The sequence below is a fragment of the Ischnura elegans genome, chromosome 4, assembly GCF_921293095.1.
Source record: "Ischnura elegans chromosome 4, ioIscEleg1.1, whole genome shotgun sequence".
Classification (NCBI taxonomy): Eukaryota; Metazoa; Arthropoda; class Insecta; order Odonata; family Coenagrionidae; genus Ischnura; species Ischnura elegans.
The window spans coordinates 80,484,034-80,500,761 of record NC_060249.1 but is presented as its reverse complement, the minus strand read 5'-3'; the positions used below and the strand labels follow the sequence as shown (position 1 = coordinate 80,500,761).

General features: G+C 36.2%; 1 protein-coding gene across 4 annotated transcripts in view; it reads left to right on the top strand.

The window, feature by feature from the left end:
- The first annotated feature begins 43 nt into the window (after positions 1 to 43).
- The window catches only part of LOC124157711 (galectin-5-like), a 19,298-nt gene continuing 2,613 nt past the window's right edge, over positions 44 to 16,728 (top strand). Inside the window, exons 1-7 of one of the 4 annotated variants that reach the window (XM_046532680.1) lie at positions 49 to 189; positions 431 to 540; positions 759 to 836; positions 7,650 to 7,738; positions 12,393 to 12,600; positions 13,816 to 14,055; positions 14,336 to 14,424. In XM_046532680.1, the coding sequence (XP_046388636.1) occupies positions 171 to 189; positions 431 to 540; positions 759 to 836; positions 7,650 to 7,738; positions 12,393 to 12,600; positions 13,816 to 14,055; positions 14,336 to 14,424 (833 nt within the window). In that variant the 5' untranslated portion in view covers positions 49 to 170. Of the gene's footprint in view, positions 190 to 430; positions 541 to 755; positions 837 to 7,649; positions 7,739 to 12,392; positions 12,601 to 13,815; positions 14,056 to 14,335; positions 14,425 to 16,728 lie in introns of all 4 variants that reach the window. The other 3 variants (XM_046532679.1, XM_046532682.1, XM_046532681.1) reach the window with 3 other exon arrangements.

Below are 16,728 nucleotides of genomic sequence, written 5' to 3'. Positions count from 1 at the left end.
AATGAAATCTCGAAATTGTCAAAAAAAATTAAATGCACGTGATCGCAGGCGAGCTTGTGAGTGCGGGAGACAAGAACTTTCATGCTTAATGATAACAATAAAGCTGAAACTTCCTAAAGTCGAGGACTTTTTAGTCGCTGTCCGTCCTTGTCCTACTTACTTGTTGCCACATGAGCTTAAATTGCAAAGGTAATAATTATTCTTTTTCTTTTGTCGTCTGCTTTGTTTTTATGAGAAAAATGATGGAATGCTCTAGGAATTTTGTTTATGACTTAAATATTTTTCCGGCTAATTGAGTTGTGTGAGTATTTATTCTGCAAAATTATTCATTGCCCAAATTCTACGTGGATGGTAGGATCTGCTGGAAGCCGCCGTTACGGCTACCATGTAAGCTGGTACACCCTGAATTTTATTTTTCTTATTTTTACAGAATTTATCGCTTTATTTTCTTGTATACCAAACTACGACTACGGAATGGAGGAGAGCCCCGAAGTGGCAGAAAATGCCGTTTATGAAAGAGGTCGAAGGTCATCTATCAAGGTACAATTACATCTTACATGAGTTGATACTTTTGGTTTGGCTTTTTTCCTTTTACAGTTTGGAATAAGTTAATCCAAACTGGTTTCTTTTATTTTTTGTGTCAAATTTGTATAATTTAACTCGTCAAGTTTGTTTTATACCAATTATCATGATTGACATTGGTAATAGCCCTAATTACGGGTTGTTATATCTGACTTTAACTGCGGGTGTTCGAGGAGGTGGAGGAAGCTGAGGAAGTTGATGAGGACTTCATTGTTTTACCCGAGTATCCTTCAAAGGGGCAGATCGTTAACCCTGTAAGTCTGTCAGTTTTACACATTCGCTCCTGTCCGCATGTCCAAAATCGCTAGAGAACCACATTAACACCCCTCTCCTAAGGCCGGTTGCTTTTTTGCATGGCATTCTTGGAATTATAATTTGTGTTTAACCACGCTGTTTTATTAACAGAACTTTTATTTGTCTTGGTATGTAGTCATTACCAGAAGAGTTTATTTATATTCAGTGAATTATGGCGTGTACTTTCTCTTGAGCGTTTCAAGTTGGCTCAGTAACATGATTTTGTACAGTATTCATGTGATTTTTGCACTGATTGCCATATGTGCATGGCACTATTTACTGAACATTTTTTTCTTAACTACTTATCACAGTCTATTTTAAGGTGTCCTAGTGTGTTTTTGGAATAGTTAAGGAAACAAGTGTTGATTATAAGGATAAGGGACTAATTTTTAATCATTATATGGCTCAGACTGCACCAAGTAAAGGTAGCTAACAGAGAATCTCAAAGGGCAAGCATCGGCTAAGGTTTGAGATACGGCTGCCCGCCAACACAATTGCTGTTTCACATGACAGAAAAGGAGGTAAAAGAGTTGTATTTGGAGTTAGGTCTGGAAGTCAAATGTTGATATTTGTCTCTGAAGTTCACAAATGAATTGTTGAGCTTGGCATAGGCATTGTTTAGCATGTTGACGAAAGGGCTACAGACAAGGTTGATAGCCTTAGATGACCAATCTGAAGTATGGTTTTACGATTTTGCTCTTTAATCAAAAAGAAGAAAGTCAAGCTTCTGTGGCAATTGGTACATTAGGCTTAACATAAAAGTAGATGGTCGCCAACTTCAGTTGGTGAAACAAACTCTTTGGGCAGTACATTCAAAGAAAATGAGTGTGGCTGAAAGTTTTCAAGAAGAGAATGGTATTAACAGGTGGACGTTCTTTTAATGGAAGAGCTGATGAGAGCATCATTATGTCAGGATAATGAAAGAAGTGGAGTGCTTGATCTGGAGTGTAACACTTTATGGTGCAGAAAGTTGGATGCAGTGGCGGATACAGAACTAACTCAAGGGGTGGGAAGGACTCTAAAGATAACTTGACCTACCTTTTTACAATAAAAGTAAATTTACTTTTATTGTAAAAAAAATCAAGTCACATGCAAAGTTTAATAAAGTTTTATTTAACTGATTTTACACGTATACAAGACAATGTTGTCTTATGATATAAAAAAGTTACAGTTGTGGTTCGGCAATTCAGGCAGCCCTGCAAGGGGTACTCGCATTGCTGCATGGGGCACCCCCCACGTTTTTTTCTGCCTCTGATTGGATGCTTAGGAAAAAGGACAAGAAAAGAATGGGGAGATTTTTAGGATGTTGGCATGGAGGAGAATGGAAAAATTGTGAATTATGAAGAGAAAAGTAAACTAGGAAATGTTAGATATAATGGTAGAGAAGAAGGAGCATCCATAAGAGATAAGGAGGAGACTGAGGGTTTGGATGGAGCGAGCACTAAGTGGTGAGGGGATTCTTATAACTATGCATGAGTGAATGATGTAAATAATGGGGAGGAGAGGAAGAGAATAGGATTTATAAATAAAACAAAATGGAGTTGATGCGTAGTTTTCCGCGGCGTTGTCTAGATGATGTCTCCATGTTCCTGGGCTTCACCGCGTGGATTTTTCTTTATGACGACAGTTTCTCCGGTATTCCAACCGGCGTCATCGACCTGAAGACGCCGGTTGGAATACCGGAGAAACTGTCGTCATAAAGAAAAATCCACGCGGTGAAGCCCAGGAACATGGAGACAAAACAAAATGGATTTGACCTTTTTTGTGAATCACAGGGGAGGTTGAAATAGAGAGAGAGGGCAGGTCTTGAGAGATTACAAATTGTCCTATTGAACTTATCATAATCAGTGGAAAACTTGTAGAAGAAATTAATTTGTTTTAGTACATAGAAAAATTACAAATAAATTAAAAAGTGTTTTTATTAGTTTTATTTTTTTCTTTTGGATTAAACTGTAGGAATAGATATTGTTTAAATATTTTCGTTATTTAACAACAAAATATGCAAAATTCAATTCATCCAATATTCTAAAAATATGTAAATGCCATTTTATTAATCTGCATTGATGTGTGCAACTTGTTGTGGAAGACTAATGCTGTAGATGTTGTAGTTTTCCCTAGGTTGAGTTACAAAGTCCATGAAGTTGACAAAATGGCTAATTTTACGGTATTCAGAGTCATTTATTGCACTGCTGGTTCCACATTTTTGAATTTTTCATAAAACAATAAATAAATTAAAATTTAGAATAAAATTTATTTAAAATGACATATTACTCATTATTGTAGCATGCTCTGAAGCCCAGATATAAATTTGCAAATTGCAGCTGCACATCATTTTGACTCTGACAGTAGACACATTATAGTTGAGAGATTTTGCATGCCACTTAGGTGCAATGTAAAGTAATGAACGTCAAACTTAGAATCTGCCCCAGGCTTTGATTCTATTATGGCAATAACAGTTTGTTGAAATCTTTCAATAAATCTTGCAATGTAAGAAGCTATGCAGGGGTATTTGTATTCATTTTGGTGAAAATAAGGTTTCAAATTCGGTTCATGTGATATTTTTATGAATGGTTGTAGAGAGTGCTATAATACATGTATGATTATACTAACAGTATCAAAGTAATATCAATGGTGGTTGGAACTCTTTCTCCTTCTCAGAATGAATTATTTAACATCAACTAATATTAATTAACATGATCTTAAAACCTGTATTCCCACTAAAGCCTAGTAGGTTTTGTAAATAGCTGCTGAAGGTATAATGACTCACATGTTTCATCAAGACAGATCATAATCTCATAATTGTGGACTGAAAAGTTTGTTATAAGTTTCAACCCATAGTTTTTATATCTAAGGCACGAAATGGTAGTAATGTGCAGTGGCGAAGCGAGGGGGGATTTTGGGGGTTAAAACCCCCCTAGAGCTCAAAGAAATGCTTAAGTTTAATCCATTTTACTTAATTGGATTAATATTGCGATTAGAATAGTTAAAGGATTAATAAAATATCCCTCAGAAAGCCGTGAAACTCACAATTTTGAACCGTTAATCTTAAAATTCAGCAATTTATTAATCTTGCACATACCACTTATCCTGGTGGGTATTCCACACCCCGGTATTACTGTCCGGCCGCCGAGAGTTGTCCGTTGACAGCTAGAAGGGGTAGGAGGAAAGGTTGCCAGGTATGAAAGGAAATGCCCTCATCACATGTAAACAAAAGGATTCAGTGAAGAAAGCAGCCAGAAGGGACGACGAGCGTGAAGGATCCAAAGGAAGAATCCTTTCTTTTGGCGACTCGCAGAAAGGGCTTCTTTTGGTGGTTCAGGCTTATTTCAGTGCTTCATATGGATGTGACAACGTTGTATGACTAGGCGAGGGTGTGAGGTGCATTTTGGGGACAGCAATTGGCTGCAAACCATGTTGGCCCAGGGTTCTCCGCCCCTCCTTTTAAAGTGCCATCGGACAACTCTCGCCGGCTGGACTGTAGTTGCACCTAAACCCACCCCAGCCTTAATTCCTGGCTGCGCCCCTGGTAATGTGTACCTTAACCCTTTTACTGCCACCGGGCCGATACATCAGCCCTCGCTGGTTGCGCGAAAACCACGTTGCCAGGGGCGATTTATCGGCCCAAATTATTTCACTTTTTTTTCGTGATTGTGGCCTTTTCAACGGCTGTAATTTATGTAAACCCCCATAATTTATCTATGGCTATAAGATATAAATATATCGTAAGAATTGGGAAAAAATCTAATGTATTAAATAAAATTAGGTAGGTAGCTGAAAAATTTTTAAATCTGAAATGTTGCTAATTCGGGAAAATTGCCTTGTCAGTCTTCGTACATCCCACCTAAAATGGGCTGGCAGTAAAAGGGTTAAATCACATGAATCAAAATGATTAAGTCTTTTTATTTGGTTGTCATATCATCAACTTTGAAGCAATACACTTCTAAGCATGTTTTACATCTTACTTATAGGTTGTACCTTCGCAGTGGATTTTATAATGTGTATACGTACATACGTACTTGCCTTTTTCTTTGCTGTTTTGAAAATGATTTTTCCTCTCCCTGTAATCTCTCATACTTATTAATATTCTCTTTCAAATCAGCAAGAGAATTTCATATCTATGGTGTTTACTCTGTTATCCTTTGTACTACTAATCAGGTTATTTTTATCTTCTGGAGCTCTTATTGTTTAGAACTGGCTGATTCCACTCTGCCCCAGTAGGATAGGAAAATCATTGATGCTAACTCGGTGTTAATTGTCTACAAGATCTTGCCTTTGAGATATTTGACAGTCATTGCCGTAAAGTTAAGCTATTATGTAGCCTAATATGTTAAATAAATATCTTTATACATTTATAAAGTTGTGTGCAGCAAATTTTGAGCCTGTTGATCATTATTACTGGTCTTATATCATCAAAGTATAAATTTTATCTGTGAGGCATAGAGGATAATAATTCTTAATTTGCCAAAATATCACAAATCAATGAATACATATGTATATTGATTCAGATAGGTATATTGCAGGTCAATAAGTTTTGGAGATGAGGTGCAAAAAACATTCACTGGAAAATAAACATAGAAATCATTCAATTTGGTCAAATATGTGGTACCCTTAAAAACTATACTAGGACAAAAAAAGCCTGTTATTAGTTTACTGGCTATCATCACTTAGAAATTCATTAGTGATTTAATAAAATTTTGAGAGGAGTAATACCTTCACTTTATCCTTTTATCATTTTCTGAAGAGAAATTTTTTTACTGGTAAGAGAAATTCATTGTTAAGTTGCAGCCCCAAACATTTTTGGCCTATAGCTTATTTCCTCAGTCGTACAAATGGTTTATGTTGATCATTTTTTTATCTGGTAGAGTAGTGGCGATCATCTGCGTCCAGATAATAATTATTCATGTCTCTTTTTGTATTGAGAATTGTTAACTCTATGTATCCACATGTTAAGGGTACATTTTTAAACTTCGTGAATCAGGATCTGCATGGGTTGCAGTAATTGGTACATGCAATCATAGGCGGATTTAGGGAGGGTACAGGGGGAGATTTTTATTATAAGTTTAAACGAACTCGCATTCTTTAAATAACTTTTATCAAAATGCGGCTGATTCCACATTCAAGTCTCCTGTTGATACATAAGTATGAGTCATCATGTGCGTTTAACAGAGGATAGTGTAATTACTTCCGATGTTGTGTTTAGTTTGTACATGAGCATTCCAATTAAATTTGTACATAAGACCCTGCCTTTTTTTTCTACATTTTAAAATTAGAAACGCGCCTATCCCTCTGTGGACCCGCATCGAAAAGAGCGGGGGAAGCCCGCTGGGAGCGGGTGCAGCATGCTCATATTAATAAATTTAATTTTAAAATTAAGGGTAAATTTTGTAGATTAATTTTTGCATGTAGTTTTTTTACCTCAAATTTGAGAAGACCGTTTGCTGTCAGACCCTGGTGACCCCCCAGAAAAAAATCCTGGATCCCCCCTTGCATACAATGATTCAAACTGCTTTCTTTTGAAATCTGAATGATTTTAAGGCATTAGAGGGAGTTCCCCTAAGAGTTATACTATATGATAAATGGGGGTAGAGCAAGCCACCCAAAATATTAAGATAAATATAAGTTGACACTATGTTGTGAATGGATCTAATAAGTAAGCATTTGGAGCTGAGTTTGTTGGCCAAAAAACAACTATGGGTGTCCTAAGAAAACTACAGTGATTTTACCTCATAAAAAATTGTGTATTAAGGATATATCAGAGAATTATCAAAGTAATTTTAAATATCTCAATGTCTACAAGTTGACTTGATGGGTATTAATCTAATAATAATATTAATGAATAGCTTAAGTTGTATACAAGGCTTTTTTTTAAATAATTTCACTGGGCTGGGGGTAGAGGGTACATTTTAGGGGGCTTTAAACCCCTTAGATCCCCCCTCCCCCTACTTGCTAAGGCCGTGAATGAGTAGCATGCATTCGAGATTGCAGTCTCAGATTGTAATTTGAAAGACAGTTGGAATCTGTTCAAACCATTGATCAGTTTAAGCCTGAATATAAATAATGGAATAAAATGTTAGAATGAATTATGTGTACACCCTTTTATTGAAAGAAGTAAAGTTATTTCAGTAAAATTCTCATTCTCAAGTTAATATGTATAGCCTCTCATTCTTTTTAGGAGGTTGTAGTAATTAAATAGAATATATGTTATGTCCATTAAATAGCATGCTATTACAAAGTGCAAGGGATTACTGCAAAATTGAATAAGAATGGCCTCCTGAGATACCTATGTTTTCCATGGCAAGGGGTTTGCCTACATTCCAGGATGCTAACTTTGCTCTACCTGTTAAAGGTTTCATTCTAATGCCTGCTATTTATTTTCTATTTTTATTTTCAGCATGAATTGCCTCACTGCTAAATTTTATTTTCATGGGTAGTGGATCAGCTCATTAATAATGTAGTTTGATATCCATTTTCCCCTGTTTTACATGTATTTTTTTTAAGTTAATGTGACATTTATAGAAACCTCTTTGCTTTATGCAACGAGTCAGTTTGGAGGTAGTTTAGTTCACCATTGGCTCAGTGCATGCTAGCAGGGTGGGGTTCTCCTTATCTTTCCTTTTTATCCTTCAGTAGTGCAAATTACCTCATCTCCACGTGGCCTCCTAAAATTACCAAGCAAGGTTTTTTGAAAACCATACCTCAATTTATGTACTGACCTTTATGGTACTTTATTCTCTTCTTTTATCGTACATGATTCTATTTTTCTCTTTTTATAGAGGTTGCCTTATGTTGGTGCATTACCCAAGCCTCTTACGATTGGCCATACAATTGTGATTGATGCAACAGTATTACCTGAAGCAAAAAGGTAGTATTTGTATTGTTGTCTTGTGCAAAATATTCACTGTGCATGAACTAATTAAAATTCAATTAAATTTTAATGAGTATTGCTTAGAGTACATTAATGGTGACCAGGGAAAGGCTTTCCTTTATCAAATTTTAAGGTTGAAGTATTTTTTTCTATAAGCACCATAATTGCTCATTGGGAAAATGTTCTTCACCACCTGAATAGGTAATGTGCCTGGTACCTAAAAGACTTGTAATCACATTAGTAATAAAGTTTTTTTAGTTATTTATCATGGAATGTTCATTAAATGATCAGCACCTACTAAAAATCAAAGTAGATATGTAGTTGCAGAAAAGTTTCTCGGGTTTTCCACCAGTTGATGTTTCCATGTTTTCCGACGTTTAGAGCAACAACTTGCTGTTCATTCTCAGGGGATCATTCAGAAGATCTCCTGAGGTTGAACAGCAAGTCGCAGCTTGAAACGTCAGGAGACATGGAGAACATCAACTGGTGGAAAACCCACGAAACTTTTCTGCACCTGATACGCCGGGAAAACCTAAGATCATAGATATGTAGTAATTTGTTATTCAATTTTTCTCTAGTATTAATTGGGGATTGAGGAAGGTTACGGTTAAATAATTTCTGGGTATAATACTGAAATTGTTTCTCAATTATGTATAGGCATGCTTTTTTGATATTTTTAGATATTATTGGATTAAAACAACGTGAATAACTACATTGAATACTACAATAAATGAATTTGAATAGTGATGGAATGTTTTATTGTTGAAGTAATGGCTCTACCAGTGGCGAAGTGTTTGGTCATCATTGCATTTGCCAATGACTAAACTAATATGAAAATGTAAAAGCTTAAGGAAAGGCCAGCAAACAATTTAAAGAAAGGGTACGATGGCATTTGTTCTGCTTGTTGCTGAAGAAACGATGTTAATGGATCGAAAGAAAGCCATGGGTGTGCTCATGGTTGGCAGTTACTTAGCATTAATCTTTCGCTGCTAAAATAATTTTTAAATTCCTGTAAGGCAAAGTGGGGAATTCTGCTGTATTATCGCACAATTTGACCATGTACATCAGTTTCCCAATGTCTGAAGGTATATTTGTATGTAGCTAGTATATACTTTTGCGTCATTCTTAATCAAGCGTTTGATGTAAAAAAAAATCAATGTGAAGGGGCGGACTGCCTACCCAAGGGCCCTGCAGGCAATGTGATTTAACCCTTGTGTGTGTGGGAACGTTTTTATATGTTTTGCACACAGACTGTGGCATTTACCCAAACTTTTTATTACTAGCTGGATATCTTGCACTTGGGCACTTTCCCTCACCATAAGAATCTCTACTCAGGGGGTCTCTTCTGCACTGGCTGGCAGCTACAATAGGGTGGTTTCCTATTATTTTTTTATTGCCTAAATCGAAAGATTATTACTCGTGGAGTACGTATTTCACGCTTTTAGATTTTTAAATGACGATATCTATTTTTCGCGATCAAATGAAAAGTGAAAATTTTCTAGCGCGCGAAGACGCGACGCGTAAGTATGAATGCCGGGAAATCTCTCCGTGTGACGTATTTCTGGTTCCCGCTGCCGCCCTGTGAGTTGACCTTGAGGCGAGTTGAGCGCTGATACGACGCAGGCTGCTAGCGGGTAGCTGAGTACCCTGCTGGCTGGTAGCGCTTGGCTTAAATAAGGATTATTAATACCTTATCAAATGAAGAAAACTTTCCGACCTTAGCCAGCTTTAATAAGTGATTATTAAGACATGTTTCCCTGAGCTCTGCGCCTCATGCATGCATTGGTAACCTCAGACGATGTATAACTCCTATCTTCTCGTATAGAAACTAGGTCCCTGTGACGTCACGTGGAGTGGCATCGCATGGGCGCCAATCTGGCCCTTTTCAAATGAGGATAAAATTGGACCATGGCCATTCGTCTAAACCGGTATTTCTAAAACAAAATAATTTGTATATTATGAATACACTAATGGTGGGTAACGAATCGCAATCAATGACTTTCGTTTTCTTTGATGAAGGAAACTACCCTATTATGAACTCCCAAGGGTCAAGGGCCCCAACGGGCAACAAGAGTATGAAGCTGCAAAGTTTGCAGAGTTATAGGTAGAATGTGAACATCATAAAGTTAAAATTTGAAAACTAAACCATGTATCAATACATCTTGATGGTTAAAAACATAGGCGGATCTAGGGGGGCACATATCCCTTCCCCCCCTCCCCACCCCCTGACCCTAAAAAAATATGCAAGATTTTTAATACATTAGATGATTTTAAGATGCAGGAAACAGGCCACATTCAATGCATGCAATAACTTAGCTCGAGCTTCATGCTTCGCCACTGGGTATTACATAAATTTAATATTCATTTTATTGACCCCATTACTTCTATTGCATAGTCACCGTTTCAATGCTACCTTTGTCATAACACTTATCCTAGTCCTAGAGTTCTCCCTTCATACATTCATGATGGAAAATAAGAATTGTTGGAATGGCATGCCAGCTCTGATTGGAATGATTTTAATTTTAAAGTCTTTGAGCAGTGATTGCTGCATCACTGTTGTAAGGTCGGGAATTTGTTCTTTGCTTTTGTAAAACTAGTGACAGCACAGGAACTGATGCCTGTTCTTGATGGATGCCATTGTTTCTTATAAGTAGTTACACCGTACATGATAAGTCAATAGAAATGTGGAATGTGTATCGTGTTAAATTTTTTTCTTTCATTCCAATTATAAATCCCCTGTTCACTATAAATAACACATCAAGTTTGAAAAGACTTATGGACCCTACATTGTGGCTGGTTACTCTCCCATAATTCATCAGGTAAGAAAAAGATTAGACCAGTGTTAGTTGGAGAAGTAGAAAATAATGGCTGTGATAACATGAGATGGGGATACTCCTTTCTATAGCATTACTTAATAAATAAATGAGAGTGTCTTTTTCAACAACCTCATATATGTGTGTTATGGTGGTTACATTTTAAAGCAAATGCTCCACTAAAAATCTTGTGACTTTCATTTATTCTAGTGATATTAATAATCATGGAAAATTAATTAAAACAATCCTTAATTGCTGTATGTCACTACTCATATTATCACATATGTACTTATTTTCATTTTTCAATCTGTTGCATGGTACATATATGATACATGTAATTGGAGTAGTAGTTAAAGAGTTACACACTTATGGCTAAAAGTAGTCAATGCCTGTTTAAGACTCAAATGTTTGGATCTGAGGATGGAGGGGCACTGCCAATTACATTTGAAAGACAATTTTTGGAAACTCATATTTTAAATTGCCTTAATTTCCTAAAAATCTATAGTGCCGTAAATATTTATTAGTAGGGAGGCATATGATGAAATTGCAAGTAATCAGTGATCAGTTTGTATATCATCATTTAGTATTATAGATATCCAATGCATTTCTACTCTTTCCTCAAGCTGAAAGATATAATGATTGGATGATGTTTTTCCACATAGGGGACAAGTCAGGCTGGATTCCAATCCAAATTAGGGTATATTAGGCATATGTACTTACATTTCCTTAGTTTTTGGAAAAGACATAAAATGATTTGACCAGGGGCAAACTTCATGACCAAAATAAGGCTAGTATAGCTGAAGGCTTTCTATGGAGCGGTTCCAGCCTTCCTAAAAAAACATCACCAATATGGGTCAAATGTATGATCACATTATTGGATCTTAATTTTTTATACAATCAACCCAAGCTTCACTTTATTGTTAAAAATGTTTTCTAAACATAATTCACTCATGTTTAAAGGCCTCCAACAGTGAAGTTACATCTTCACATTATGAATCATATGTTTACCTGGTGAATGCAATTGTTTCCAAAATTTTCAACTTGAGATGTCATGTTTTGGTTGAATTCCATACATTTTTGTATGTTCACACCTAGGTCATCATTTGTGAAATAGTGTTTCAAAATTATAGTAATGGCATTTTCTTATGGTTTTTCTGTTTTTATGAGTCATGACTGCATACTACATAATGTAATTCGTCAAAATTCAAGCTCTTCGTCGACACATTTCATCCTCCAAATCCGCTAGTAAATCAATGCCTCTAACCTTCCTGCAGACGCTATGATTATCTAAGAAATGCTTAAATCTACTAAGGATATGTTTTGCTTTATAGTTTGTTCACAGCCATATCAGTGTGTGACAGAAACACGAGTCGAACATAGGTATGTTCAGGTTCTATAGTTTGCCACGAAAATGGACTTGAGTTTGTACATGGTGTATATTAAGGTGGTATTCTGGATTGGAATTCAGCCATGAATACAGAAAGAGCTGAACACAATTTAGGTAAAAGGAGTTATAGAGTTACTTCTACTATTCGAAAATCATATTGTGCAAGTGCTTTGAAGCGGGCAAAATTTATATTGATCAATAAATTAAATTTAAAAAAATAGTTCTTGTGAATTTTCTCGTAAATTAAAGTAAAGCTAATGTTTGCATTTAATTTTTTTCATTACTTTCACTGAATGTATGAGACGTAAATTTTTGCATCCTTGTTTTTTAGGTTATTATATTCTAATTTTTATTACAAGAAGTAGTTTTACTTATTTTTTTAGTATAGGTCCAATATATATCTTGTGTGAAAAATATTGGTGTACTTTTCAAGTTTATTTGCCTTTTCTAGGTTTTCTGTGAATCTGGTTTGTGGAATATCTGATGAATCTGACTACGCACTGCACTTTAATCCTCGATTTGAGCGTAACTATGTGGTGAGGAACTGCAAGATTGGTGGTACCTGGGGCGATGAGGAGTGTACCTCACCCCAAAGTAATCCATTCAAACGAGGAATGCCATTCCACCTTTACATTTTCGTTGCCAAGAATGCTTTTTTGGTATGATTATCCATTTATGTTAGTAATACATAATAGAATATTCTTTCATTCATAGAATTAGATGGTTGGCAATAGTTTGTCTAGGGACTTAACAAAGTAATGAACTTAAAATGAGTTATCATTTTTTTCATTACCTTCGAGGAACATTTTTCATAATTCACTAATTGTAAGAGGTAGACATAAAATTTTTAACTTTTACATGATAGCATGTGAGGTATTTTCAATAATTACTCTTACAAATACAACCACTAGCTGCTGTTTTTGTGAAAAATGATATACTCTTTTCCAGCATACTAGTAGTGCCTGTGTTGTTTTGTTCTTATTTCAATGTTTTTTCTCCTTAGCACTGTTGGTTATGTGTGTTGTTTAAAAAAAATACAGGTCTTATGAAGTTTCAACCCTTTTCAATGTTCCAAATGCTTCTTCCGTCTTACAATCACCCTCCAAAATTCTATCCTTGAATAAGCTCTTCAGGGTGTGTGCTCTTTCACTTTCAAGTGTTTTGAAGCACTGCTACTCTAAAAGCTGTTCCATTTCAAGTTCCTTCTTTATAAATACACCAGATGATGAAGTTCGCCATGAAAAAATTCTTTCTTTATGGCTGTTAAGCTTGGAGGGGAAATGGAATAGATGGTGATATAGAGCAAGCATTAATTATAATCGTTGCAGTGTGCTCAAATGCTGGGATAGCTCAAAGTACCTCTTCAAATTTGAATTTTTACTAGAAAAATGGGCAAAATAGCATGCATGGTGTTGTCTCTATTCTTCCTGAGTATTTCATGGTTATTCCATTCAGTGGTGCAGCAAGGGGGGGTTTCCATTTCACTTAATTTGATTAATATTACTTATAGAATAGTGTAAGGATTAATAAAATATCCCTCAGAAAGCAGTAAAACTCACCATTTTGAGCCATTGATCTGAAAATTTATCAAGGGGAGGTCCCCCGCACCTCCTACTTACCGTGGCAGGTATTCCACACCCTCAGACCCCTCAGTGTGAGCAGTGTTAGTTGCACCTGAACCCTCCCCCCCCCCCCCCCCCCCCCCCAGCCTTAATTCCTCGCTGCGCTCCTGATTCCATTTGCTATAATGTGAAGTGTACTGTTACATTCATATTTTTCCTCTAGCGCTATTACTAATAAATGATTTACCAATTTTCAAATTTGGCATCAGCACAACATTCCATTGAATTGAGGTGTTTCATTTCAATGTTTAGATAGCCGTTGATGGAAATCACTTCTGTGGCTATGGTTTTCGGTTGCCCTTGTCAAGGATTCACTCTGTCCATGTGCGGGGAGATCTAAGTCTCTCAGGAATTGAACACCGTGACTGTTCTGTCTACCCTGTTCCTGGCACAGGAGAACCCGCTATTACAATTCCTGTTCCCACAGATTCTTGTCCCTGCACCACTACTGATGAAGAGAAAGTGTTCTGCAGCCAGCATATAATAATGCCAGTATGTATATATATGATTTGTATACACAAATCGTGGACATAATTTTTTTTACATTTCCATCCGTTTCATTGGAATACCTTGCTGAAAAACTGCTATTTTTTCTTGAATTCATTACTGAAAATATTCCTTTTCAAATGAAGTTCCCATAATTCAAAGTATGGTTATTCATTTCATTGATTAATGAAAGAATATTGAGGCACAGCTTTCATTTAAACCTAGTTTTTTATTCATGTTCATGATGCAAAATTACTATATGAATTTTCCCAATGGTATTTTCTAGGATGTACCTTTCTATGGTCACCTACCAAATGGTATTGCTTTGGAGTCCGAGATAGAAATCATAGGAAGAGTTAAACCACTTCCACATTCGTAAGTGGCACTTTTTTCCTCCCATGGATAAAATTACTTTGCTCAGTAAAATTATAATAAATTTATCTCATTTTGTTGCATTTTTTTCTTGCAATTTTGTATTTATTTCAAAAGTTTGTTTAAATTATTACTTCTAAATATTATTTTTTTATTGAATGAAAAAGTCAAAAATTAAGGAATAGTTCTCTCTGTCGAATTTAAATTAATAAAATAAAGAAAATTTAATGCTATAAATTAGGGATGGTCGGATTGGATACCTCGGATCCAAATATCCGCGGATATTGCTCTTCATCGGATCCAAAGTCACGGAAGACATCGGATCTAGTTCCGAAATTTTAAATAATAACTTCAGTGAATGCAATGCCTCATAAGGGCTGAAAGAGTTCCGATTCTCTCTTCGAATGCACCATTGCATGCGATTCTTGTCTTACTCATGAACAGTTTTGTTTGACAGCTCTCGCAGGGGCTTCGTAGCAGAATTTCAGCCGTGGAAAATAAAACAGGTAAAATATGACTGGCTCGTAGTGTGACTCTTCCCAAGAGATTGAACAATAATTGTGGGAATCTCGGTGTCGTAGGATGATAACCACGTCAAAAGTAACTACGTCGCAGATTTCAGAAAACCACCCTTGGCTGTCCATCAGCCCGTGCCTGTATTTTTTTAGTTTCCGAAATCGCACGGACCATAAATCATTGTCTTCTTAGGAATATATCAAATTACACGAGAACAATTGAAGCGTGTATCAACCCTACTCCGTCTCACCAACTGACCTTTTTTGGCCAACCTGCTTTAAAGCCTCCGTTTCTAGACGACAAATGTTAGGTGAGTAACTTTCTGGGCCCAAAGATGTCTCGATAGCTTCGACAATTAGATGTCATGCACGAGATTTAAAAAAAGAATTAGACCAAACGCAACGCATTCCTGAAGATATTTCTGTTTATTTTTCGGCTCTAATTGATTGCCACTAAGTTTTCTATTTACAATTAGACCATACTAATATGTACCATTGTCCAAACAGCACAATTTTCTAAGAAACAAGCGCAGCATTAACCCCTCAATCAAGTAGAGACAGATTGGAAATGCCAACTGCATACATCACACAGCTTGCCCGGCTTTGCTTTGAAGGCAACGACGTCACCGTAGCAAGATCAAGACTTGTTCATTTTTGACTCCCTAATTTGTAGCCTTGTTGCTTGAAATACAGAGTGAGCATGCTCCTTCCCCTCCATCTCTACTTTACGTGCTTCTGCTGCCCACCCCTTCTTCATGCTGAGTGGTCGAGCACCTCATCACACGTGACGTTATAATGCTGTTTTAAATACTGTTAATTGTGTTGCTGATTGCGCAGTTGCAATTTAATTTAATGTTATACTCATAAAAATGTCTTTCATTGTGTAGAAACATTTCTATTGAGATAAGGAGAACCAATGTATGCCTTGTGCGTGCACTGCGGCGTGAAATTATCGTGAGGAAGTGCTAAATCCACCTCACCATACTGAAGCATTTTCGGGTGAAACACAAGTTGGTATGCAATGAGAAAGTGGCAAAATTCGGGGGAAACGTGCGTGAGGAAAATTTGAATTCAGTCGATGGTAGTGGGGTAGCCAGGAATTTTGTTAAGGGGGGGTCCAAAACCAGGAGGGAAATTTTTAAACCACAGGGTACATTTTTCAAAGAAATCTATTGGAAATTCATGATTTTTCAATATTTTGTTTCCTTTTATGAAGGAAAGTAATTGTTTTTTATATTTCGGGGTATCCGAAGCCCCCGGACTTCCCCCTCTTGCTATGCTGCTGGTCAGTGGTTTCTCTGAAGATTTTTCCTATTTTCATTTCCAAACCAAAGCGTAACAGTTTAGGTCCTGAGCATGTAAAGATGTTTTAAAAAAATAACTTGAAAGCCTATAAAAATGATTTTCAATTTATGAAAATATTAAAATGTGTATGAAAATCTAAAAAGAATTCCTTTGATTGTATTTACCCAGAATAAACTTGAATAATTACTTCGTTTTATAGCAGGAATTTGAAAATGCATTTGGATCCGAAAATATCCGATCCGAAAGATCTGGCTCCGAAAATCAAGGATCCAATCCGAATCTGGATCTGAAAAAATCCTGGATCCATTCCATCCCTACTATAAATCAAAGAAAGAAGCATTTGAAATGAAAATGTTTGGGGTCTAATATCTTATTCTAATGTAAACTAAGAAATATGGCTGGTTTATTGCAATTCCAAGGAATGAAAAATTGTTTTTAAAAATGAAAAAGAAAACCGGAAGGAAGGTGGAACTCATGCACAGATAAT